The sequence below is a fragment of the Neodiprion fabricii genome, chromosome 3 (genome assembly GCF_021155785.1).
Source record: "Neodiprion fabricii isolate iyNeoFabr1 chromosome 3, iyNeoFabr1.1, whole genome shotgun sequence".
Taxonomy (NCBI): domain Eukaryota; kingdom Metazoa; phylum Arthropoda; class Insecta; order Hymenoptera; family Diprionidae; genus Neodiprion; species Neodiprion fabricii.
The window spans coordinates 39,259,382-39,287,199 of NC_060241.1; the positions used below are offsets into that span (position 1 = coordinate 39,259,382).

Here is a 27,818-nt window from a genome sequence, read left to right on the forward strand (position 1 = left end):
CGGCCGGCATGCCAGTCGATCTCACGAATCCGTTACTGTTCCCACGAAAATATATACCGGATCATTCGCACGGTCCAAAGTCACTCAGGGTGACTCGAGTCACGGCATTGTAATTCGTAGAAAATTTATCTGCCGAGATCTTGTGACTTAAGACTCACCACTTGATGGACAATTGATCACAGAGCACTGCTTCGAGTTAAAATACCGAGTTAAACTTTTAGCCGATTAAATTTCTACGTCGTTCCGTCAACGTGCGCGGGTATTTGGGGCTGCGAACGCTCCGCTCCAAAGGAAATGACTTAAATTTAAGAAAAATAAAACCAAACTGCAGCGATCCCTCATCAATTTGCGAGAAAGGTAAATTGATAATGCATTCTAAATTTTATGCCAGAGTACACTGTTTAAAATATTTTAATATCTACGAGTCTTCGTCTGCAGTTTTGGCAAGGTTCCAAAATTTATTTTGACGTCGAATTTAGATGATGCAAATCCATTATTTACATAAATCCATGCCACTCAAAGGTGTGAAAGAAAATTTGTTGTTTCTTTTTCGCTCCTTTCCCAGCTTCTCTGTAAATTTACGCCATATTTTCAACAGTGTATATTATATGTTAGATGCGTAACATCCTTTGCCAACTTCATTACTTTGAATGTCAGCACACACATGCGCGGATTACTGATTTAACTAACACACACACTCACTACGTAAAGCCTTAGTATCAATTTCAACCTACGCCTAATTTACTTTCAGGGTTTTTGTCGGTTATAAGTTTTTCTTGTTTAGTGTTAACAAGTATCCAATTCTAGATTTTTAAAACGATACATCTTACTCGTAGATATTTTGTATACGGTTTCAGATGTCATTGTACTCCAGTGATAAAAGTTTAACGTAATTTCCTTCAAACTAATTTCACATCAAGCGAAAAAGTTTGGTAATTTTACAATTATCTGTTGTGCACGAATTTGAAAATACAAATATGAAGAAACTCGAATATATTTTACACAATTCTTTGCGTACGAAATCTCAAAGAAATCTTTCCTGTGGATTATATAGCTTTGCTTCGGATCGTATAACAGTTGTTAAATTAATAAAATACTTTGTAAAATTACTTTTGAAATCCATAAAAATATTGAGTTACGTCTACCATTAATGACATCGATAATTAAATTTATTACTACATACAATCGGATAACATCTGATTGGGGAATTAAAAAAAAAAAAATGAATAAAGAAAAGTATTCAAAGCTCGGTTATAAAGAGTGACGACCTGCTTTGAGTGCCCAAATTGTATTCAGCATTGATCAAAACGATTCTACCTTTTCGACGAAAAGTCATTACGTATACGAAATGCGTGAAATGAAATTATTGGGAAACACCTCAACCAGGTCAAAGGTACAGGTTGACTTTCAAGTGTGCACCGATTATCAAAGGAGCAATAAGCTGGGGAAATAATTGCCAGAATTTGAGTGTGAAATGCGAAAATGCTGGAGTGAAGTTTTCCTACAATCTTACGAAATTAATGTAGTACCTTCGGCGTGTCTTAAGCCGTCCGGAATTGCTCATTCTATCCCCTTGAAGGGATTCTTAAGGTCCTGTACACCTTGAAAGACTTTTTTCACGAGTTGGCAATTCGCAAGTCCTCTCATTTTGATCAATTAAAAGTTCGACTTTACGCAAAAGTCTCTCAGCTCTCAAAGATAACCGAACTCGGAGAGTACAGAACAAGCAATTAATTCGAATATGTCGCCCTCGGGGAAAGCTAAACTGTCAAATTGATTGCTTGACAATTTTACTCATACATTCAATAAAGGTGAACCCGACAATTTCCATACTCATGTAAATTTTCTGATCCTCTGCCATTCAAACACAACATTTTCCGTCATTACCTACTTTACGAAACTCAGGATCCAGCTCTATGAGACGATCACCGTCGAGCGACTTTCTTCAAGTTCTTGTATATTTGTACTCGAAACTTGCACAAGAATGGCGTCCGAGATTTTTCATACGATCCGGCCTTTGTAACATACGTGTTTATTTTCTTGTTGACGAGTGCGTTTTAGAAGGTAAAGAAGAGGAATTTAAAAAATCTTGAAAAAAATGTGAGAGCAATTTTCCTCCTCCTCACACGTCATCTCATACTCTCTATCTCTCTCTTCCTCTCTGGCCTGCTCTTTGCGCTCGACCTCGTGATCTTCGTCTCTTCTATTAGAAATTCCACAAAACGTGGTGACTTCTAGCTCCTAGCTCGTTTCGCATCTGATGGAACGTAGAATCGTGTCGCAGTCACACGTGTCTCGCATAATTGATCAGTCCTTCGTCCTTGTTAGCGAATCAAGTCACGTCTAGAAGTTATGGGAAATAGGGATTGACAAGCAAGAAAAAAAAAAAAAAATCACGTCTATTCTCACCCTAAATCGCATTCGAGAACCAATTGGCAATAAATACAAGGCGTATGCAAAAGGAAGGAGGAATTACGACTTGGAACGTCGTAAATTGGAGAGAAGTGTCACCCTCTGCACTCCTCCACAATATGGCGCCACATGTTATTGAACCATTATGACGTCAGAATACATGTCGATACCGGGAACTGCCTGGCTGTTATTTATACTATTGAAAAAATTCAATACTCTACAAAATTTCCCAGTCCTGCTTACCATCCTTGCTTCATAAGAAGCAATTTAAAATCTCATAACATGGGAATGCGATGCTGGAGGCTATTTTTTTTTATCTCTTTCTGGACCTGTCGCAGAATGAATGCCGGTATTTTTTACCGATGAGAGATCGTACCGATTGTAAGTCGATCGATCGACGGAAATCGGTTAGTAAATAAGGCAGGAAACCTTTTTATTTTGGTTTTTCATCTCATCCTGTCTTTCGTTAAGAGATTTTAAATTTGCATTCAATCGTTTGATCATTGTGTCTCAGATGTAAACCGTCTGCAAAGTTATCCAAGGATTCCTGTAACGAACGGGAAACGTTGAGGGGAAAATAAAACTTAATTATCCTTAGAATTCCTGACACGCGATTGGGTATAATGCAGAGCTTTTGTAGATGGTTCGATAACGTGTGTCCAGGTTTGAAGAATTTTTTTTATGAGATTCAATTCAGGGACCGTCGCTATTGAAGTTTCACATCATTGTTACGTTCGCCGTGTGCTCATATTGTTGGGATATTTGACACGAGGGTCGAAGGGTGCCAGTGTTGATGAAAAGAACGTTCGGCACCTTCGAATTGCAGAACCGACCTCGCACCGTTTTTTGAAGGTAGCAACGCCTTTTAGCACGAACGAAAGGCCTGCGTTGAGAGACCTGTACCATAATATTTATCATCGTTGTAGGTGCGATTTCATGAAAGTTGGAAACGTTTGAGAAATCGAAAACGGGTCCAAAGACAGTTGTCACATGCCGTTCGTCATTTATGTAACAGATGGGACGTTTCCGTCTACATCTCACATCGTATAAAACATGTCAGACACTTGGGGGTTTTTTTTTCTTCCGACGGTATCGGAGCGGACGATCTTTCACGTCGTCTTCGCGTATCTTTCACGCGCAGATCAGGCCTGAATCAAGAAGGAACAGAAAATCATTGACTGGAGATCTTCTTCACTTTGAAGCTGAGCAATGGATTTTATTTCCATGAAAATTGTGAATACTCATCGTGTGCCTCGGCTGGAAAAAAATAACTCGTAGAAAAAGTGCAATTAAACCAGACGCCACTTTTCAAACTGAAGAACAGCACGAGTCGAGACGAATGCTGCTTAAGGACTCTTGAGACGGTGGACTCAGGATTCTAAGGCGAGAAATTCATGGAAATGTTTTACCAAATGGAACACCAATGGTAGCGATTCGGTTGATACGATGTTAATTGACCAGTGCGATTGTGAATTACTACTTACTGCGTTGAATGTTGATTCGTCTAATTGCGACATTGGAGACAAAAAAATATCTTCAAACGTGAAATCATACGAGAAACACGGGGATGCAAATAATTACTGCTAGTCAAAGAAGCCAGCAATCATCCGGCCGTGTAGACGAGACCAACTATGAAATTAACGACATCATTGCGAGGACAATTTTATCTTGACATTTGACAATCTTGTTCTGCTGAACCTTTCAACTCGCTTTTAACCACAATGGTCGTGGACTAAACCTTGACATACGAAAGAGCAGTGAAAGAGCAACAAGCGTGGAAGCGTTAGTGAATCCAGGCTTTGGAACTAGGAGATTTATTGCGCATAAATACGCCTTCGCATCCGGAATGAGCGGCTCAATTTCAATCGCTGACAACGCAATTAACCCGTTGATTGAATACGACGCATAAAACGGGGTGAAAGTGTTGTCGTAATCAATCATATACGCTCTTCAAGTAGAATCACACAGAGATTTGTATGTAATTAGAGGAGACGACCAGGTTGAATTGTCGGTCGATGTCAACTGCGACTGAAAACCATTAGAAACCACTCGCGTGGATTGTTTTTGGACATCGACACTCAACGACTAAAACTTTGACCTCTTTGCTTCGCAATCATTTTGCATCAGTCATTGGAAATTCATACGATTTTTGAAATGTAATATTTAAACGGAATAATACATGCATAATGTAAAGATTTATTCAACGATTCTGTATTCATCTATACGTCGACCAATTTTCCGGCCGAACCTTCCAAGCTTTTGAAATAACGAGTCGATTCCCCGTGATAACGAAAGTCGGACAAGAATAACACATCCCCAAAATACCGAGAAGGATTGGCAAGGTTGGCGAACGATATTGTAAAGGCGGATGTTCTGATTAATGTTGTTTGAGCTATTCGTTACACCACGCCTAATAAATTCCTAACATAAATTGCAATCCGTTTTCGCGTTTAGTGGAACTTTCTGATTTGGTTAAACGGATTAAAACTCAACCGTTTCGGATTCTGTTGGTGGGTAAAAATTGTCCCTCGGAGCGTTACCTTATTTTAGTGTTTATTCGAATACATCGTGTCACTCAAAAACCCGATATTGTTTCTGGTTTGTTACACCAAACAGCACGAAGAAGAAAGCAGTGTAATAAAACTAACGTTTATGATTTCAGAAAGCATTCGCCGTGTCGAGACGAGGAAATGAGGCAGAAAAGTGATTGAGATGAGGATTCGACGGTGCTTCGAAAGTTACTCAAACGGTCCACTAAGCCCGTTGACGCACGGCTAAGTCAACGACATGAGTGGTAAAATCGACAAATGGAATCTCACCCAACTCCGTGACTGAAATCCAAAAACACCGGCAGAAATCAAAGAGTAAATATTTTTTTTATGTCGAACCGAATCACGATGCAACGAATTGAAATGACGTCAGGCCTGCCTGTGAATGGCTTGCAGAAAAGTGGAGAGGCTTGCCTCGATCGATGAGAGGATCCCGATTTCTCCGCAAAGCTGAACGAGACTTGTTAAATAGTCGAGTATTAAGACCGAGAATTCGCAACATGGACGATTCAGGCATGCCGGTGTTCGACGGCTTCGATATTAACGAAAACGAAACTGCCGACGACGGCAACAATTCCCTCAAGATGGACGAGGTGAATGCAATTCTCAGCGACTTCTACAACAATCTTAACAGCGAGACCAACTATCTTCTCATCACCCTCTACGTTCCCGTCATCGTCCTCGCCGTCACGGCCAACATCCTCGTCATCGTGGTCGTCCTCAAGTACCACTACATGCGGAGGTGAGTGTCGTATTTCCTACGCTACAAACCGATACCTCTTGATTACGGACAGTTTTGGTTATTATACAAACTGCGGACACCGTGGAAATCTTGCAAAATTTGACAAACAATCTCAGGATTAAGGATGTGCCGGGTATACATTCTGCACGAAAATTCAGTCTCGTTGACAATATTGAATACTTTGTGATAAGATGAGAATCGGAAAAAAATCATACCGCAATAAAGACGATAAGAAAACTAAATTTGAATAATACCGATGCCCAAAAGTTATCAACGAATTGTTTCAACAAAACGTTGTGTAACGAATTTTTGGGTTCTTTTTTCTTGATGTCGTGTGAAATGAATTCGTTGATTTTTCTGAACACACATGAATTTTTCATGAATTTTCTCATTATTTTGAAATTTCCGTTTTCGAAAATTCGTAAAGGCTGTATTCACGAAACTGTTTGTTCAATGCCCCGGAAACTTGTTAAATGTACAACGTTTTTACGAAAACATATCCAAAATTGACAATTTTTCCTCCATGTATTAAAACCTAAAATTTTCGAAAACGGAAACTTCAAAATAATGAGAAAATTCTTTAAAAATTCATGTGTTTTCAGAAAAATGAACGAATTCATTCCACACGACGTCCAAAAAAAACCAAAAATTTGTTTCACAACGTTTTGTTGAAACAATTCGTTGGTAACTTTTGGGCATCGCTATTGTTCGAAATTAATTTTCTTATCGTCTTTATTGTGGTTGATTTTTTCCGCTTTTTATCTTGTCACAAAGTGTTCCATATCGTCGACGAGACTCACTTTTTGCTGAGAATCCTTAAGTTTTGCAACAAAAATAATCAAGGTAATTATTGTAATTTATGTGGGAATTTCATTGCCGGGTGGTCGAAAATTTCTACAGCGATGAGGGTAATCAGTCGTTCCCAGATGAGTAAAGTTCGAATTTTATCGTACCATTCTTCTATTCCGAGTATAATAACTCGTAGATACAGAAACCCCTTAGACAATAGAGACATACCTAGTTGCGATACGCTAAGTTAAGCTTTTGAAACACGGTGCTGGTTGATACCATGATATTTTTCCTCACCAAACGATAATTACAAAGCTCTGCCGAACAAGAGGCCAGCAATTATTATGGTTTAATTAACGGAGGCGGGTTTAAGTTCAGCTTCGATCTTCTCGGCAGCTTTCATTGCTGCTATGACGTACATTCTGTACCCTTCATCTTCACATTGGAACAACTTTAATAAGAGCTTGGAGAGTAAATAATGTATGATTTATTTTATTCGATTGGATATAGTCGAGTATTACTTTTAACCACCGTTGATTCTCCTTCGACTTCGGCCAACACACGGTACCCGAAAAGCAAAGACACGGATTCCGTGAACCGAAATTGCAGAAAAACAAACAAACTTTGAAAATCAATCTTATCCAGGCTTCCGTGATGGAGAAAAACAACAGATCATAGGTAAAACTACGGTTCCAGAGCTTATGCGCAAGTTTATAGCACGTTTATGACTCTGGGCTCGAAATTTTTATCACCTTTCTGCCGTGTTGCGCAGGTCAGGATTATTTACCAAGAAAACAACGTGATCGTTATGATCTTTATATTTTACACCATGCGGTGCTGCAGAGTAATAAAGTGATCGTGTGGCTCAACAGTCGACACCGTAGAAAAAAAAAGGAAGAATTTATTGCACGTTCAGCATGTTGAAAAAATTATTATAATCGTCGTGAACTGTTTCCAGACTAGTTTTTAAGATTTCATTTCATTCACGACGGACAACAAGGCCTTAATTATCACGGTTAGGCTTCCTTAGACATTAATAATCGAAAATTCTCAACCCAAGCTTTGCTTCTGTTTTCGAGTTCCTTTGCCAAAGTTTTTCCTTTGTTTTGGCATCCTTTCTTCCCCATCGTTTTGCAATTAGTGACTCTAGTCCGAAATTTCCTCTCAAATTTATCAGGAAACTTTTAATTGACACTTTGTGCTGTAGCAATTAATCGTAGGTCACATTGAGCTGCAAGAGAGTATTTTGCGTCTGTATAGGTCGGGCATATGCGTACAATTGACGAGAGAATGTTTGTTGCTTTCTAACTTATAGTGAACAGAATTTGCCCTCTAATATTTGGCGCAGTACGTAGTTTACACCGAGGTATCCAAACATTTATACTTCCTAAGCCACATCCAACGGCTCAAAAGTATTTCTAAGTCGAAACGTTTCTAAACGACGCGACGCGTTGTTACCCATGTTTTTTATTTTTCATCACCCGCTGATGTTTCATCGGTAAATCAAAAAAAAAAAGAAACTATGACACGTGGTGTGTCGCAAATAGCGTGTCAAAAACACGAATTACGGGGGTGCACGGCGACGACGACTCAAATATTCTATTTCCAGCATGCGGGTGAGTGGAAAAAACGAAATCTGTGTCAGATATCTTCTTTATCGGCAGTGCTGATTCGAATAAACGTTGATAAAATCGCTGCACCGCAACCATAGGCACAATGCATTGTGATTGGCCAGTGTCTATACGCATCAGCACGCATAGAAAATCTGGAACTCCGTTCAACCGCCGCTCACACATTATTCGAAAGATAACCCATGCGAATAGGGTTGTTACTGCTGACATGTCACACACACACACACACACACACACACACACACATGCGCGTATGTGTAACCGAGTTCTATTCTGAAATTACGGAATTGATTTGAACGACGTTGAATAATAATCGTCGAAGCCTTCCTGAGCAATTCAAGTGTTGCGCAGTTCCCATTCGGATCGGAAACGTTTGTTATTATCCATTACAGCTTTCGCTTACTGTGAAACGTTTATGTGAATATGATTTTGATGTCATTTGAATGACAGTAAGAAGATGTTCAAATCGTAGGTGAAATGATTGGTAAACCCTACGAGAGAACTGAAAGGGATCCGACGTACGTGACGTTATGCTATCAGATTAGTTAGTGGAACAAGTCGAGCTTCTGTGCTTATTCCCGAGTCGTAAAGTGGACGTGTGTAAAGGGCATATACGTGTAACCGTACAACGGCGAAATAACTCACCTCTGAACAGCTTTCCACGAATTATCACGCGTCGTGTACAATTGAAGGCGGTGGGTTCATTAGAGAGCTTGCAACACGGTTCAGGTATAAAATATGCCTACACTGCGCGCTCATTAGTCTACACTAATCACAATGAATGAATTTAGACCCATCCTTCGCGTTGCGGTTCATTAATTGTAATTTCTGCAGTGTTGAGTAGTACGCGGTAATTGGCTGACCTTAAAGCGAAAACTATTTCTGCTCAGAGATTCGACTGTAACATATTATTCCTGATAATTGAAAAATGTGCTTTCACGCAAACCAAGAGAAACGAACAAATTTCCCCGATGTCGTTAAATTTCAATCCGTACGTACGTATCACTGATTAGATTGAAATAATGAGGAGGGTTATTCAAAATTAAAACTATCGTTGAATAATATACTTGCGGTTGTAGAAAAAAGCAGGCGACGCTTTGACTGTGTAAAGTTCCCCAAACGGAACTCACGAACCATTCGAGATACGCCGAATTCCAACGATTTGCCCTCACCTTTTAGTCCTGCAGGGCTCAAGCCGCACACAAACTTGGTACTCACACGGATGAACATACGAAAAAGGAAATAGCGTGCGGTATTGCCTCGTTTACGGTTCAGACGCGTACCCATTTTCGTAACTGTAAGCTCTCGGACATCGTCTTGCCGGCTGTTTATTCCGTTGATGGTGACCATCCAGTCCTACCTTTCAGTCTCTGGTACCTGAACGGCTGGCGAAATGGCTTTGGCCAGTGGATTTTACCGTTATGGAGGTAGATACAAGGAAACCTGAGTCTCTGATGTACTTGGCTGCTGTTTCTGCTTATTCGATTTATCGTCAGCTTTTGGGCTGGGGTTGGAATTCCGAATTTGAAAAGTTCCGGATGCTCCAAATTCAGAATTTTTTTGGGTTGCGCAACTTGAAGTAAAGACATTAAGCTTTGACCAAGCATCAAAGTTTCGAACGGTCCGAAACCCGAGATTCAAATAACCGAAAGGGCAAAATTCCAAAAGAACAAAATGCCGAAAGGGCGTAACTGCGACAAAGTCAAAGTTCCGAAAGTGCAAAAATGAGAATATTTTAAAATTCGAAACATCCAAATTCCGAATGATCGAAGATTTTCAGTTCTGTGAATTTCTGGCTTGGAGAAATTTCATCACTATCATCTTTTTTTGTTTTTTATTTTCGATATTTTCATGTTCGCCATCCTGCTCATTTTGATTTTCGGTTTTTCTGATTTTTTACACCCACTCGTTAAGTAAACTACGCATCGTTAGTATATTTTAATTTCCGGAATTTTTCTCTATCGGAACTTTACGCATCGAAACTTTTTTCTATCGCAACTTAAATTTTCGGCACTTTTAAGCCGTCGGGTTTCCGACCATTCGGAACTATATTGCTTCTCAAAAGTTTTATTTCTTTACTTCAAGTTTCGCCACCACATAATTCGGAATTAGACGTTTTCGGAACTTTTAAAATTCGGGACTTCAACTCCGCTCCAGCTTTCCCGAATAAGGGAGCGTTCAAATATTATGTAACGTTATTTGAGGGACGGGGGAGGGGATGGGGGGTAGGAGTCAAGGTTATGTCAATGTTACACAGCCCCTAATTCTAACTGGCTAATTGCTATAATTCCACGATCATCGCATCTATCGTGATTCGGCGTTTCAAAATTCTGGTTAGCATAATCCGGTGGTCAGTGACGTTCATCGATGGGTATAGATATTACGTATAAAGCCCACGTCGAACGCTGTTCGTAGGTACGAAAATAGCTTCAGCTTGATGCGAATATCAGAACTTTTTAGATCCTACAATTAGTTAGCGTCGGCATTCGTAAATCCGTTGTCGGTGATTAAAATATCCATATCCAGTAACTGCAACGCTACTTTGACTAAGAGCTGTTACGTGTAACTCATAATTATCGACGAGAAGTTTGTAGCTGCATTATTTTAAACGAACATTAAAATAACGGCGATTCTGCCCATAACGGGTTCGGTAAATTGTCAATCAAATTTGCCCCTGCAGATATCCGAACGAACTTAGATTCACCGATAACATTCGATGTCTTGGAAATTTTTTTGGACGTGTATTTAATTGTTGCTTTCTGTTTCAGGTACTGTCCTGATTTTTCAAGGTATTGTGAATAGGCGTGATTTCGTTTGACCGTTGTATTCGATTGAGTTTTAAATTTTTTTTTTTTTTTTACCGCCTCCGAAAGATTATCCATTCACATCAGGTACATACTAATTTAACAACTCTCGCATCGCGACTAATCGTGCAACAGTCTTTGATTTGACTAATAGTAATATGCATCGAGTAATAACCAAGAACTTTATTTGTCAGTTATAAAGTTTGTTTTTGTCGTTTTTACGTTGACAAATAAGTCGTGAAATTTTTGGTTGAAAGCTGGCATGGGTGTCTGTTCGGAGGAAAAAGGAAAACGTTTTCACCAAGATGTGATGGACTTTATCGTTTTTAACGTTATCAGGGGCGGTGTAACGAGAGGATGATGGGTGATTACGTTTTGGGTTTGATACGAGAAAGTTCATACGAAAATAGAAGAGGTACGAGAAATATTTATTTTTAAACTCTGTTTACCAATTCTTTTACATTTCCGATTTCTTATTAATTATTACTTTTGAATAAAAGTGATTTAAATGCAAAACTGAAGTTTGTTTAGTAATTATTTACAGTAAACGTTCGAGAAAATAGGTAATTTTTCTTAGAATCCGAAATATTCTTTTGGCTTCTACAAAAACAAACTTTATCTAATAAAACTATTTTTTCATTTATTAGTTACGTAGAAGAAATCTAAATTTGCCATCTAGAACTCAAATTGAAAATTCGTGTTGACCGGTCTTATTCGTCTCATTGTCACTTAGTACTTATGGTTACCGAATCATAGCAGTCTCAATTAGAACGAACGTAACTGATTGACCTCGCTATCTACCGAAGAATTATTGCTATTGTATAAGAAAGAAAACATTCTATTGATCGATACTAGAGGTGATACACCGTATGACGTGAATTTAATTATCCACGTTGAAGGTGTGAAAACACCAACTATAATTGACGTAAAAAAAAAAAAATTGCAATTGTTTTCGGCGCAATCCCTTCAGACGTGATTATTATACACGCATCGCTTCGATCTTTACTCAACACATCCAGATATCACAGTGAAATATTATCGAACGCATAACGTAAAATACCTATTCCATTTGTTTTCGTAGCGATAAATAAATCTAGGGGTAACGAAATGTGTTTGCTTTCCATTTGAGATACCTTAAATAAACGTTCAAAAATCCATACCAACGGTCGGGTTTATTTTTAGTGTGTAAATTATAGCTGTCTTACTTTCATTTGTACGCATATCAATTGAAACACGCGTTAATCCACAAGTCTATTACCGGGAACGTGTCACTGGCCTCCACTGATATCCCGAAGGAAATTATCCCCAGGGGAAAGGCAATCGTTCGCAGCATCTACTCGATAGATCTTTAGTTCGCAGGTCGTTACTACTCCGACCATATTGCCTTGAAATAAGTATACGTATATGGTGGCAATAAATAACTCCTTACTTAAACTCATATATTTTGTCATACGAGTTAAACTATACCGTATATTTTTCCCCGTTATTCTACTAAATTCTGACAGGACGTCGCCTTCACTTATCGTTAAACGAAATTTGGTGAGGGTATTGGGAATGAGTTTGCGGAAGGACTAATGGCCTTGTTCCGGGGTTGATTATAAATGACCATTAGTCTTGGAATAAGCCTGGAAACACGTGAGGCTAATCCATAACCATTATCCGTAGCGTGAGAAATATGTGTACGTGTGTGTGTAGATGTGGCTTGGTTCTATTCGTGTCAGTTGTCATGTTTGTGGAATATTTCCGCCTGCCTGGTCTGCTAGGTTAACATTTCCCGCATGCCTTTGGGAGAGAAAATTTCGTTTAGAAATATTTTTCTCTCGATGGCTAAAGTAGTAAGAATACCTGCAGCGTAATCGGGGGATTCGTAACGGGTGACATGTGTATACATCATCCATGGGATTGCAAAAGTTGGCATTACCCAGAGATTGATGAGAAGCTTAAAATGAAATCTGAAATTGGGTTAAAGAGATGTTGAAATCATCAGGTTTTGCAAGTTGACGCTTTCGACTCAAACGGTTGACGAAAATGAGTGACACTTGACAAAAGAAAAGATTGACCAGTCGAAGTAAAGAAATCAATTAATGTTTCGTCAGTTTGATTTCTTTACTTGAACTTCCGCCACAAAAATATCCGACATTTGGAGCTTTCGGGACATTTTGTATTCGGAAATTCAACATCTCATCTCGCGACACAGCGGAACGAGGCTAACGTTTCCTGCAGCAGATGGAACAGCCTGCGATCGATCGGCGGATGTTCTCCTAATGCTGATGTAATTATTCATCAGATATTTACCTTTCACGAAATTCTCGAAAGCTCGCCGTATTTTCTCGCCACGTTGCAGGCCTATGTCGATTGCAAAATTCATACGCCCCGAGGAACGTCTCTGGTGGATCGATGTATCATTGAATCGCATGTTTCACGCGAAATATCTCGCGGTAAAATGTTTTCTTTTTCATTTTCGGAGGATATACAGCCCCCGGGGATTCTTGGAAAAAGCACACGACACTTTACGGTTATCCAAATTTCAACCCTACGACCAAATCCATTAAGATATCACAACATTCTTGGGTTAAAAATAATATGGCTTCGCCTTGTCGACGAATGGCTCGTCTGGCCGCAGGTCAAGTTTGTTTTGAAAAAAACCCCGAGCGACTTTGAGTTTATAATTTTATTCTCATTCAACTCAATCAAGGTGAATTCTAATCCGTCCATCTGACTCCCAAGTCTGCACATAACGCTTGTATAAAACAATCTATTCATAGCCTTTTGAAATGGAACACCATGTGGGTTGCACCCTGGTATTCGAACGAAACGTGAAAACATGCGATGGCTCTGTAAGAGGAGCGATCCTTTGACATCCGAGAGCTCAAGTGGAATCGGCCAAACTGCGGTTCCACCCTCGCAGACATCCCGAGTTACACGTGTTCAGGTAGTACATATGGGACATTCTATGCGAACCCAACCAACGTCTCAGCCTCAACATTTTTTCTGCAAATATCCCAACTCTGAGACAGTAGCCTGAATTTTTTTTACATTTTTAATTCAACCGGTTAATTATTTATAAATATTGAGAGTGATTTTGACAAGGACCTTTTTTAATAATTTCGAAATATTTTCACAAATTGCACTTTCTTTTACATACATATCAAACCCGCGCCGAATTTTGCCGATCTATTATTTTTTAGCACATTTAATATTTTTGCTCAACCAAAGTATTGGTTGATCAGTCTGAAAATTCTTAAAAAAATTTCGAAACTTCTACTTATCACTTGGAACATTTATAGACCATTTTCGTTACGAACTTGATGAAAATAAATAAAAAAAAGTGGAAGTTTTGAGAATTTTTCGGGAATTTTCATAGCATTCAAAGCATGTCTTCGTTGAACATAAAAATTGAAAGTGCTGCATTAAAAAAAAAAATGGAAACAAATCGGCGCATCATAGATCCGGTCTCGAAATACAGTTTCTGAAAAATTTTTGATGATGTTAAAAGAGGCCCTTTTCAAAGTCACTAAATATTTATCAATAATTGTGCAGTTGAATAATAAATCTGAAGAAATTCAGGATACTGTTTCAAAGTTGAAACAGTTGCAGAAATTTTTTTAAACAACATCAGAAATGATAAGGGTCAGACGTGTGTCGGATTCGCATGGAATTCTCCATATATATACACGCAATGTGAACTCCGTACCTGTATCACATACGTTATTGGATATGGCGAGTGGTATGCCTAACCGGATAATCAACCTTTTACCCAGTAATGTACAAATCTCTTGAGAGCACTGCCTTCTTCGCTGGAGCAATACTCAATTTCATTATTGCAGCATAATAAGATTTTCCTCCGAGGCTTGGGTCCCACTCGCTGCATACGCTTGAGCCCAAAAGTTGCGCAATCTGCTTAAAGTTCCTCCCCGAGTCACTCCACCGAAGTTAAAGTAAGGTCGAGACAACGAAATATGAAATACAAAACCACTGTTCGCAAAATATACGTGTATGTTTACCTTTGTTTATACGATTTACCGCAAGCCAAATATAATAAAAAAATTTATAACCATGAAATTCATATTACCTTCAACAAGTTTCACTTCTTCGGAGTTACTCATTTTTTCAGAATTGAAAATTCAAACAGCCAAGCACGAACTTACGAACCTGCGTAACTTTTGACTTCACGCTTTGCCACGAGAATGTTTCCAAGACTTCGTATCTGTTTCGATCAAGGGATGCCAAAAGGCAGTTTCTATTAAATTTACGGTCAGTGAAGCGATTTCTTCGACCATTTTCATCCCCGAGTCCTGTGCGTCACACGCCTTATACTCCTTTATCCAAATTCCGAACGATGCCGCAGAGAGAGAGAGAGAGAGAGAGAGAGGAGTTGATCAGCCTTCGAATCCAATATCATTCCATGAGTCACGGTTAGCTATTTAATTACACAGATTACCACAGACCATTTTACGACTTCTCGCTCCATCCGCAATGTGGTAACACCCTCGACTCACATATATCTATGTATATATATAGATCTGTTTACTTTCTTTCCTCAATAAGGTAAAATCAACCCGAGGTACTTAGTACCTATAGGTATACATGTTAAAGCCGTGTCCCTTGGCTCAATTTCGTGCCCAATTTTCCATCGACCACATATTTCCCACAGGAATAGTTTTGTACAAATTAATGTACCCAAAACATTTTATCGCAGAGTAGATCGAGCTTACAAGCATTCAGTTTCAAGTTGACAGTGTACGTTTTAAAAAACCCGAAGCTTTATTGCCGAAAATTTTTTGGTACGAGTGAATTTATGTTGAGAAGACATGTGTACCAGGCGTACTTGTACTCTTGACCTATAATGTATCGTAAGATTGTGTTATAACACCTTATGCTCAGCCCACGCAACCCATAAAACGTGTAATATAGTGAGCGACAAAAGCGTAATAAGAATCCACTTTCAGACAGCAATCTCGGACCACCCGACAAGTAAAACACATACCAAAAGCAATTTCCCTACATCTTTGACAAAAGAATATACACTAATAAAATTAGGAATCCAAATAACAACATTTGGGGAACGGCATGATGAGAAAAAGCATATATAATACTCTCGGCTTCAAACTGGTCGTGGTGGAATTCGGTGAAACTCGCTTCAGCAGAGTTGATGAAAGATTCCAGAATCGAGAATGGAAATAAAATATGCTCAGACCCGTCCCATCGGTCATCCGAATATGAAAAATTATCCTGACGTGCCTTATTAAATTCGAAATTAGATTTTCTTCCGCCAAGATCGGACGGTAATGTGCTTATTTTTCCGGCATAAAATAATCGACGGATAATGAAAGAGGTAAACCTTCTGTTCCAGCGTGACAAACTATTTTCTGGTCAATCTCTCGGTCGCCGATTTGCTCGTTACAACGATCTGCATGCCGATAGCCGTCAGCCAAGCCGTCACCATGATATGGGTCTACGGTGAAATAATGTGCAAACTCTTCTTCTACCTTCAAGGTGAGTGTTCGAATACCCGCATACAAACCATTTATTTTTCGAGAATTCTTTTTTCTTCTTCAAAGCTTTGAGTCGATAGTTATAATCGTGGGTGAACTTTGAAAACCCCGTCAATGTTGGTGCGAAACTAATACCGCAGACGTCGTTGCCACATTGTAGCCGTCAGTTGCTCCTTGGCACTCACAGTTTACAAAAGTAAAGATATTTATCGAGCAAGTGGGGAACTGCGCTTCCTCAAAGTCGAGAGAGATCTTGGGATGTTTTGTTTAGAATTCATCAAGCCTTGGAAGCCTTGTACCAGCTGCGCAATTCACAAGCTGATTCGGTTATTCTGATCAATACGATTCTCTTCTCGAATTCAATACTCTCGAATAGAAATTAAATTCCCTATCAGTATTGGCTTTAATGCCTTTCGGTTTATCAAACTTTCGAAATAATTAAAAGTTCATTTGTTTGGATGGAAATAAACTGCCGCTAACTCGGCTAATTGCTTCGTTTATATCCTACCTATCATCTCCATAAGAAGATAAATTCTCTACTCCGCGAGTTCCCGTTCACTTAAAAATTCAGAAAAATACAAAATTTTCCATTCGGTAATGATTCGGCCACTTCAGGCTTGGAATAAAATTATCCACTGACTCGATGAATTTTTCACGTGTATCTTGAAACCCTTGTTGTAACAAAATTAAAACCGGGTGATAATTGCCTCGCAGTACCTATAGCCGAAAAGCGTGATAACTTGGTGTACAGATGCGAGTTTTAATCAACACGAGTAATGCTCGGTCATAAACGGTAATCGAAAAAAGCAGCACCGAGCAGCTCGAACAATGTAATTGAGTACAGCGGGGTTAAATAAATAATTCGCGATCGCGTTCGTTTCAACAACGCTTGGCTTGGTAGTGGCGACGAGAGGTAGAATAAAATTCTACACGAATACATTATGCAGCACAGAGGCCAGTCCGTTCGTTTATCTCGAAACGCAACCGAGGCACTTTGATACATAACGAGGCATTAAAGCAGGCGGAGAGCATCGCCGAATAAGAATTTCATGGAAGCATAGTCGAACAAGACACATATAATGTGACGATTTGAATACAGGACCGTTATCACAGTTCCCTTATTACTGCAGGCTATTCATCATCTCGAAGGATAATGTCGGACGTGAAAATACGTCTCGTTTGATCAGGACGATCTCATACCTCCTTAGGAACACGGGAACGTCGCGTGTAGACAGACAACAATGTACCCTTCTTCATCTTCTCCAGAATCTCCCGGCATCACGATTTACAATCGAGAGCTTGGTTTTGAGTGTACCAGCCAATTTCGAGGGCAGATGTAATCCACGTTGCTACTTTGATATGAGTATTGATTAGGAACGTTGATCTGTTCCTCGATGAAGCAAGAAAGTTCTGTTCCGTTCATTGAACAGAGCTTCAAGAGTCGCTTGGAAAGTAATTAATGGAAAAAGGATAGAAATAAATCTGGGAAATGAAACGGAAAGGAACGGGAATAACAGATAATCGAGATGTTACTTAGAGCTGGCAACGTGGAATATCACTTTCCGATAAACCCCGGGGGGCGAGAAATCAATCGCTCGGGGTTTTCGTTCTCGCCTTCTTCATTTGATAAGGGTATACCATATACGCACAAAGAGGATGGGACTGGAAAATTCGTCTCTGCCAGACTCATCTTATATCTATTGAAAACTACTTATTTTTCTCGATTCCAGAGACAGACATCGTCCGGGGTATCTTTGGCCAGGGTTAAGTTGTTCGCACCACGGAGTGCGAAAAAATATCGGCCAGACATCGCGTGCCATGTACGCGTCACAAACAGTGGGAGAGAAGCGTGGTATTCCGAAATAACCTGTCGACCCGCGTCCCGTCTCCACTTAAATCTAAATCAAATCGTAAACGGAGCCTTTCTTTCCATACTTTCTCTTCGACAACGCTTCGTAAAAGTATGGAAATCGGCAACATAGGTGTTCGTTTCTTTCGAAACCGAATATTTCTGCCTATATGGACGGAGTGACAACCGTTTTAAATCGCGCTTCCGACTATTTGCAACGTTTTACACCGCTGAGAATGATGGGGCAGTAAGATTTTATCCTCCGGTGACAAGAGGCTCTGGTAAGCCGAAAACGTAAGCCCATTGATATCATCAATCTTTGAGCATCCTCCCGGATCCGGGAGGCTTACCACGACCGGTAAGGACGAAATCAGGCTGCCCTAATAGATGAATAACATTAGCGTGACATCGGGGTAAAAGCGTTTAATGGATTACCGTCACGTCAAATAAATTACAAAATTCTACCCGAAGGAGGAATGTATTTCAAGGCAATCGCGTACCGGGTTAGAGAAGATTAATGCTTTGTACAATATCATTCGTCCAATACCGTATCTTGTTTTTACAAGTGCCGTGCCACCCGCATGAATGATTTAATCTCCCGCAGAAAATATCGCAGAGCAATTATTCCGTTACACCATTCCAATAAGCGGGAAATAATTCTCTGAAAAAAACATACCTGCTGTAAAGAGGCAAGATAAAACACCAAGCTTCTGGATTATCGTCCGATCACTTGGATACGGTACGATCATTCAATACTATTGATTAAAGTATGAGTATCCTCATACATAAATTACCATCGTGCTAAGAACGCGTGAAAATTTTAAGATTTTTAGATTCTGATACAGACTAATGTAAGTGTACCACTTACCAACCCTGTTCCAATTACTGACCCTTTATGATTGTATCTGATTGATCCTTGGTTCTAAAATTATCGAAAAATAAATTTTCAGCGTCTAAGCCTCTAGCAATTGGTTACATTTATCGCAAAGTTTACAATTTGTGCCGTCGATTCATAATTTTTTTTTAAACAAAAGGGTCAATGATTGGGTCTAAGCGTATCAATAACTGGTACCTACTTACCTCACAGTACCGATGTGCAAGAGTGAAACAATATTTGCAGGCGTCGCAGTGGCCGCTTCCGTTTTCACAATAACGGCGATGAGCATCGACAGGTACCTTGCAATAAGGAGTCCGATAGCCTTCAGGAGGGTCTTCAACAGACGGAGTACCATACTAGTAATCGCAGCTCTCTGGCTGGTCGCCTTGAGCATCTTTGCCCCGGTTTTACGAGCTGTGAGTTAATATCTTACTTCACACGGCACTCTTTTTATTTGGCGTATTATTTTCCCCTATAATACACTCATGACACACGATTGCCCCGTATTTGCCCCGTTGGCAGTAAACGTTGGTGAAAACTTTTCAAAAGCTGTTAACCGGTTGCCAGTATTCGCTTATCCGTTGAATATCTCAGGTGACGTTGAGCCCGATGAGTGAATTGGACAACATAACGATCGGAGGGCAACGCATTGAACACCCAACTTTTTACGTATGCTCCGAAGACTTCAAGCCACTTGGTATCCACACCCACATTTTTGGCGCCGCCTGCTTCGTTCTGGTCTACGCGATTCCCGGTAAGACCGTGTATTCAAACCAAGCGTTTACGATTCACGCCAAGGTATCTTTACTGATCACATTGATATTCAATGATGCTATTGTTATTGAATCCAAAAACCAAAGAATAATGACCGTTAAGAAGAAACGTGTGAATGGACAGGTCATCTTTTAGCACATGTGTCTTATTTCAACGGGATATTAAGTGTAAAATCCCCCTATGACCTCCTATTGGATGTACCTAAGCGTGCAATTCAATTTTACTAATCTGTGTACTTTTTGGGAATAAAGCATTGTTATTGTTATACAAGTTTCTGGCCCTGTATAATTGCAGGGTTCATCGTGATTCTGGCGTATTCGATGATGGGCCGAACCCTCTGCGCCAGAAAACCACCTTTCGATTGCGACAGTATAGAAGGCAGTGCCAGCTCACAGCAGGTAAGCTCTCATAGATAACTAACCTAGTTCCATAATTGATTATTCAAATCCATCATTACGTGCGATGGCTTAGCGAGTTTTAGGCCTGTGGCAAAGTTCACCGACACATGGGTTAGTGATAAGACACGAGGGAGTATGTTTTAAACCCATTTGGTCAACTCTGCCGAGGGTCGTTCATCTCCGATTAGTACACCCATTTATTTCCCATTTCCGAAATATATATTCCGTCACTGCAGACTAGGCGACAAAATCGATCAACCTTACAGCCAAGGGTTCGTTCCGTAATCAGGGCACACTTACTCGACCACTTCCGGCTTGCATCGTTTTAATTATGCTGACGGCTGATGTACCGCCTCAAAATGAGCTTCGCTCGCATGTCGATATTCAGTACTGGAATCACGGGTGATTATATGCAAAGATTCACGGCGTAATCTCGAGCCAATAACTGTCTCACAAGTCATTTTAACGCCGATAATTTCACCATTCATTGCTAATCGATACAAACTTTAATTCCATCCCGAGCGTTTTATCCTCATTATTTATATCCACGCTACCTGTCTCCAAGCGGACGATACTAAGAGTATTAAGACCGTATGAAAAATGTATATGTATATTCCTTCGTGAAAAAACGCTGTATTATGCATCGATTTACAGAGAGTCGATAGTTCTTTTCTTTTTAATGTAAACTTCCAATTCCAACCGCGTAACGTAATCAACGTAATCATCCCCTGTTTATTTATGGTATTAAATTTCTGTTTGCAAGAGAAACTCCTGCTCCGACTACTCGATGGTAAATTCATCCTTCAGCCTAAATACATACCGCTTAACCCTCTTGTGAATCGCTCATGACTGCGTCATTTTTTCATTAGAATGAAATACCGTTGAATAATTTTTCAAGCTAGCAATATTGAGCTTATGCGACAATTTTTCGTGTTTATCAGGGATTTCGTTTAGTCCGTGAACGACGTCGCGTTGCTTGGATCCTGCTTCTTCTGGCGGTTCTATTCGCTTTATGCTGGCTGCCATACAACGTGCTCAGACTTCTGATGGACCTCGGGGCACTTGGTAAGTAGCTGAAATTTCATTCATGGTAACGACACGACTTTCCGAATGAAAGACGTTGTTTAGGGACTAAATTCAATAGGCGGGGTCTGTTCAGGTCAATTTACTTTTGCCACACCTGCCAAACATCTCAATTTTCGGAACCACGTTTCATCTCTTTCAGATTTTTTAATACACGCAATTGTTTTTGAAACGCATTTTCGAATCCCACGAAAAACGCCTACAGTTTTCATTCGAACGAGGTCAATTTATTTCCAGCTTCCTTTGTTTATCCTCCAAAGATGGGTGACGCATATGTTTATAAAAAGAACACGTAAACAGCCGTGGCTGGTGTTCAAAAATTGATAATCACACATGTATACGGATCGTTCGTTCAATTACATCTATATTGGATCAAAAACCAAATCAATGTTCAATCGGAATTATTCTGTACCGAATTTAATCAAATGGTGGATCGGCTTCTACATACCGATTTTGATATTCCAAAATTATACCACATATCCAATTCGAATGTTATTCTTTGATTATTCAATGGTGATTGGAGAGAAGAAAAATATCCCTATCGTTCCAAGCGGTGCTGTTACAGATGTTTAATAATAACAAATTGCTACAACCACAAGCTCGTTGGAATGCAAGTACAAAAAATTTTCCAACAATTTCAAGCTCGAATCTATAAAGTGAAATTTTTCAGCCTTGACAACACCATCGACCATAACGCGTTACGTGGGTACAAACTTTACCAGTTAACGAACAACGTGATGAAAAGCTGTTGACTTGCGCGAAACTGTCAGAACGATAACGAGACGCGCGGGGTTCACAAAAATTCCTTCACAAAGCAAGAGAATGTCGATATATTATTTAATCACGCACACTTTGTGTTTTCAGGGAGCGGTAGAAACATGTCGGACGTTTTGTCCTACTGCTTGTTCCTGGGTCATGCGAACAGCGCTCTCAACCCCATCGTCTACTGCTTCATGACGCGTAACTTCCGGCGTAGCGTCTCCGAAATATTGTTTCGCAGTCGACACGCTCTTGCCAGACGTAAGCCTCATCGTAAAGTAAGTTTCGACTCTGGTTGCGATCGATTTTAACCTTTTAAATGTATTATATACTACGGGTATGTCTAATCAGGATTGGCAAGGCGATAGTTTTATGTACGTTAGATGATTTGATTAAACGTCTGACTGAATTATCTCATCCTTTTCTTTCTTAATTCAAGCCAATCATTGTCGACTTAACAAATGTAGGATAGAAAATTTCCCGGCGTTATTTGACATTTTTTATCCCGGTATTAGAGTTGGCTGGGCTAGGCTGGGCTGGGCGTTTGTTAAATAAACAATTATAGAAATTCTGTAATACACCCAAACTACTACAAATAAGCGGATAGAATCTGACGCTGAATATGACTGCATCTGGCGACGAATTTCGATGGAATTAACAGCGACGGTTATCGTTCCAAACAAATCTGATACAGCTGTCGAGTTACACGAAACTCCCATTTACATCTATTTATCACTACCAAAAGTAGTTACAACTAGTATAAGATAACCAGACACTCACTGGCAGACTGTTCTAATCTGTACGTGCAAAGTGTATAGTTTCCGTTGAAAATTCAGCTATCGAGACAATGGTGACGATTAATCACAGCGATACGAACAGCGACTCTACGATACAAATTCTCAAGTTCATTCTGGAAGTCTGTATAAAGTGTGCGAGCAAGGTTTCAACAATTTTTCGATCAACTCGAAAATAACGAACCACGCTGGTTTCTTATCATTTCGTACGGGCAATTAGTCTACGTAGTACGAGCCATCGCGTTTATGATCGAGACTTCATGAACACCATTTCCATGAAAATAATTTTATTTTCCCATACAAATAGCCATAAAAACATGGGGGGTATTTTTGGGTCGGTAGATGTTTTCACAGAAGGGGTCGGCCAGGTCAGATATAAATTTTCCCTCGTCGCACGGGTCGTTTCTCACTTTTATTGCTCTGCGGCGGAGGTTGCCAAAATTCGAAATACACGCCTGTACGCCGGTGTATATTGTGTGCTGGTCGTAGCGTACAATAGACCAGAATTCACCACTCACCACCCCCAACATGTAAAAACGTATACAGATATCGGTGCAAGCCGAACTACCATGACTAGTTCGTAATTCGAGCTTAGAATGCTGGACGACATCAATCACAGGGGTAAAAAGTAGCCGGAGATTGCAGGTGAGTGGATGAACCCAACGAGCGTTACTATGTGAGGAAAAAAGAGGGAGAGCTAGTTTTTTTTCCCGACTTACTCACGGCGGACTAGCGAAGACGAAGCTTTCGGATTTCCACGTTTGTTTTTTTTTTTTTTGCCAGGTCCAAACCACATTGGACTGGAACTCTTCTCGGCAAAGAATAATACGATGTGGAAGAGCGAACTCATTTCCGGGGATTCCGGAAATCTAAACCTTCCAGACGACTACATTGCCCTCAACCCGATTGACCTTTCCACCGTAATTATAAAGTTGAGAAACTTAAAGGACCCGATCCCGACCGCTGTACAACCCAAGAATAACCCTCCAAGAGCAATATTTCCATCCAGTAGGATACGGGAACGCATGAGTTGATTGTTAAACTATTTTTCGGATATGATCTCCCAATGAAATTCGAATAATAATAATAGTAGTAATCACTACCATCATCCGCCATGATTCGTTAGGCTTGTGCAATGCAGGGGAGGCGATGCGAACCAATATGAGAAAAGAAATTCTACACATTCGATATTATATTATAATCATCATTAGGTCTTTGTAGATATTGTATAATCATTGTTGGCAAGCAATAGCAAAATCGGCTAACTGCCTATTTGCAGAGTATATATCGAGCGCTATTGTTGTCTCGCTGATTTATTTGACTAAAGGTGAGGACCATTATAAATTGTCAAAAGCCAAGCCTCTGGCGATCATCTATTATTAGAATTTAAACCCTGGGGATGTGAAGCGGACAACAAAGGGCGTAAAAACTGTCAGGGAAATACCGTCATCCGACGAACACTCCCCACTTGACGGAACGGCCGTCCCGTGATAACGGGCAAAGCGTGGGTGTCGGAGACACTGCGTCAATTTAACGCGAGCGAGAGAGCTTACGTCCCTGGACTTTCCTTCCTTCATTCCTTTCTTTCTTCCTCTCCCGACACCTGATAATCAGTCAATTATATCACGAGAAATCAGACACTGGACGGAAATATAAATTTAGCGCTAACGCTCGCAATCAAACGTATCGATGAATGCTACGATCAGTCTCTGATTGCCGTGAATGCAGATTCATTCAAGACTGTAGAAGGAACGAGTTCAATCACACTCCAGCACGGGATGCGGTTGAAGTTCCGATATTGAAAAGGTAGGAAAGCACCTAATTACGAATTATTTGTCGGCGAAACTTGAAGTAAATAAGTCAAACCTTGGAGAAACAACAAAGTTTCGAATGGTCGGAAAGCCGACGGCTCAAGGTTCCGGAATGCAAGATTCAAGAAAAATCAAGTTACGATAGAGCAAAGTTCAGAAAAGTTTGATTTCTTTACTTTAAGTTTCGCCGCCAAGAAATTCGGAATTTGACGCTTTCGGAACGTTTTCCGTCACTCGGTTTATTAATTACATACATTTACATGTACATCGTGTCACGGAAGAAATAAGACGTATTCCATTAGTGGTATTGACGTCACGAGTACAACGACCTTTACGGGTAGCGTGTTTCCGAACACACCTCGAAGCCGAACTACCGAACCTGACATCTTGTGCCGGAACGTCTCACAGCATGGCCCAATTCTCGATACCACAAACTAAAGTAACGGCTTGGGGACGTACGAATGTACATATTGACCGTCACTCTTTCGCGTGACGCACCCTCCGTCCAGCTCAGTCCACCACACCTCTGTGTCGTTAGCAAAATTACTCAACATTAGTGCCCAAAGAAATTAGCCCGAGTTTATTTCGAGATATGACGAATCTGAGCTGTGTGGGTAAAAAGCGTGTAGGTACCTATAATCGTTCTTTGTCGAAGCCCTGCCGATTAACCTTTGAGCATATAAATATGTGTGTAGTGTATAATACTGTCCATGGTCGATCAATGGGAGCGTTAAGAGTCCGAAGTGATCGTTTCAACTCACTCCAACCGTAATTGAGTCAATTTGGTGCTGTTGGAGTGGCTGTCTTGTGGTTCCAGACCACGGGGCCCGCTACGGGGACCTGCATCGGATGCAGCGGTTGCGGCGTAACCCCGGACGTCCCCTGGACAGACCCGTCAGGTCAAGAAGTCCCCCGTTGTCATCTCTGCCTGACCCAGGACCAATTCGCGGCGGGTCAGCATCGGGGGGCAACAACGAGCAGCGGATACGACACCTTCTACAGTCGGCACAATCCGCACCGGCGGTGCTACATGATGAAAGCCGTGTGCAGCCCCCAGCGTCAAGGTCGGGAACAATGTCAAGGCCGGAAGAACCAGGAGGCCGATTCGAGCCGAGCGACGTGCCTGCAGGACTCGGGAAAAAGCTGCAGTCGGAAGACTTGCGATCGGACCGACTCGACGAGGTCAAAGATTTAAGCGCGACGGAGGCGACGGCGAAATCGGCGACGTCTACAACGATGACGAAGCCTCGATAAAACGGGATGCGTATAATGACAGGAATCTCGAGACTCCTCGCCGGACGACTCAAGGCAAGAGTATATCTTAAATATCGTCAATTGCAATCTGGTCTGGACTCATTCTCACTCTCGCACACACAACACACACGCGTCATATTGCTTGTCGTTATTGCTCTGCCGTCGAGGCGGTTATTATCGGTGAATTTATCGTATTGGTTCATCGTAACGACACGGGATTTATATCCTGACGTGAGTGATCCTGATCGTGCCGATATGTATGGACGCGGTAACGTATACCTACACCTTTTTTCACGTCCAACGCTTTTTCTCCGTCCAATTTCGTACGCCACGAATAGGTTTTATGGGAGAAAATATTAATAACGCATATCGGCTTACGAAGGCTACACAAGGCGGCGAGGTGGGACCGGGTGCTGAGCTTCGAGTACTTTAATAAACAGTAATTCATTATCGACAAGACCAAATATTCGCACAGTATCACGATCAGTCAATGCCTTCCACACGCAACCCTTTCTTACTCTATGTACCTACACTCAATTCGCGTGACTCGGCACTAGATACAACCCTGAGGCCATGGATGTTGTTGAATGGTCCCTACACGCGAGCCAATATTAATACGTACCTATTCACGTGACTACAATCATGGCGCGAGACACGCATTGTTGTATCCACAGGAACACCTTTCCTTTATGAAAGATGAATAATTCCTCGAGTAGCGAGTCAAGAGTGATGAATAGATACTTGAAAAGGTACAATATGTGGACGGTCATTTTCCAAACGTTTCTTCCCTTCGAACGCAAATTCTCGTCTCAGGAATTGATACAGTCGCATAGATGATTGAACAAGTGAACTTCATTTTACCTCCGGTGCAAGAATCTTTAATGAACTTGACACTGACGGACGGTACGACAGAAGCTTTACGTAACATGCATACAAGTGAAGATTACCTATCGCCCGTTTGCCTAGCCTCCCCAGATGCAGCCAAATAATCCTCACCCTGAAATCTGGTAAACTCTAATTTCTCGACAAATAAGCACTTGGCTTTTTCAAATTTACACTACAAAAAAAAAAAAAAAAACTATTCCTATGGTTAAACAAACGACTAATTTTAGGGTTTAATTAAAACACAGGAGAGTCGATTAATTATTGTCAATTTCTTTCCAACTCCGAATTATGCGAGAAAGTAATTGAAATGGTATATGTTGGAGATGCTGTTGGGGCATGAATCTATAATCCAAGAATCAAACCACCGATGCAATTCGATGGTCATCTCTCTTTTCTTGTGTTCCAGAGTCTTACGTACACAAGGGTGGTGTACAGAGGTACTCAAAGATCGCTATTGTCCGTGGAAAATCAACCACCGACAAATTCTCAACCAACTGTAGTCCGCAACGGTGGAGGACAAACATCTTTAACTAATGGTCCCCTGCAACGTTCCCTACCGACGCTAAGCTCTCAAAGAGTATCCTTCGACGAGAAGACAATTAAAATGTAGTGTGAACAATTTGGATCGTCTGTCTCCGGTCTAAATTACGCTCGTGTACACAGGTTTCGACATTCTCCTAGACTAGAGGGTACAGGTACACTTATTGGAGCCCTCTTTACTGGTTCATTATCATCTCCGCGACCCGATATGGATATTGAATAAATGTACCATAGAAAGAGAAGTATAGAGAATGTGCCAAAGTCATTCACCCTTCAGCAAGAGTGTATGCAGGATGTTTTTTTCTTTAGAAAAAAAACGTATTATTCTTCACCTCTTTCTTGCTCATGCATTATCTCGATATTTGCATTGCG

General features: G+C 40.6%; 1 protein-coding gene across 4 annotated transcripts; it reads left to right on the forward strand.

Annotated features, from left to right (window-relative positions):
• On the forward strand, positions 1-27,446 carry LOC124177190 (RYamide receptor-like). Of its 4 annotated transcripts, XM_046559306.1 has the most exons (12): positions 1-357; positions 5,075-5,276; positions 5,358-5,703; positions 10,892-10,912; positions 16,281-16,423; positions 19,359-19,564; positions 19,743-19,902; positions 20,217-20,320; positions 21,262-21,385; positions 22,268-22,440; positions 25,585-26,075; positions 27,313-27,446. In XM_046559306.1, the coding sequence occupies exons 3-11, from the start codon at positions 5,384-5,386 to the stop codon at positions 25,960-25,962; spliced, it is 1,629 nt and encodes a 542-aa protein (XP_046415262.1). In that variant the 5' UTR covers positions 1-357; positions 5,075-5,276; positions 5,358-5,383; the 3' UTR covers positions 25,963-26,075; positions 27,313-27,446. The 4 variants fall into 4 exon arrangements, with proteins under 4 accessions (XP_046415262.1, XP_046415264.1, XP_046415263.1 ...); XM_046559308.1 differs by having other exon boundaries at positions 5,075-5,703; positions 19,392-19,564; XM_046559307.1 differs by lacking the exon at positions 10,892-10,912 and having other exon boundaries at positions 5,075-5,703.
• The last annotated feature ends 372 nt before the right edge of the window (positions 27,447-27,818 follow it).

Excerpts from the sequence above, each read along its gene's own strand:
- LOC124177190 (XM_046559306.1), top strand. The coding sequence starts at position 5,384 with ATGAGAGGATCCCGATTTCTCCGCAAAGCTGAACGAGACTTGTTAAAT. Across the intron at positions 19,565-19,742 it reads TTGCCCCGGTTTTACGAGCT|GTGACGTTGAGCCCGATGAG; the intron begins GTGAGTTAATAT and ends TGAATATCTCAG. Across the intron at positions 20,321-21,261 it reads GCAGTGCCAGCTCACAGCAG|GGATTTCGTTTAGTCCGTGA; the intron begins GTAAGCTCTCAT and ends CGTGTTTATCAG.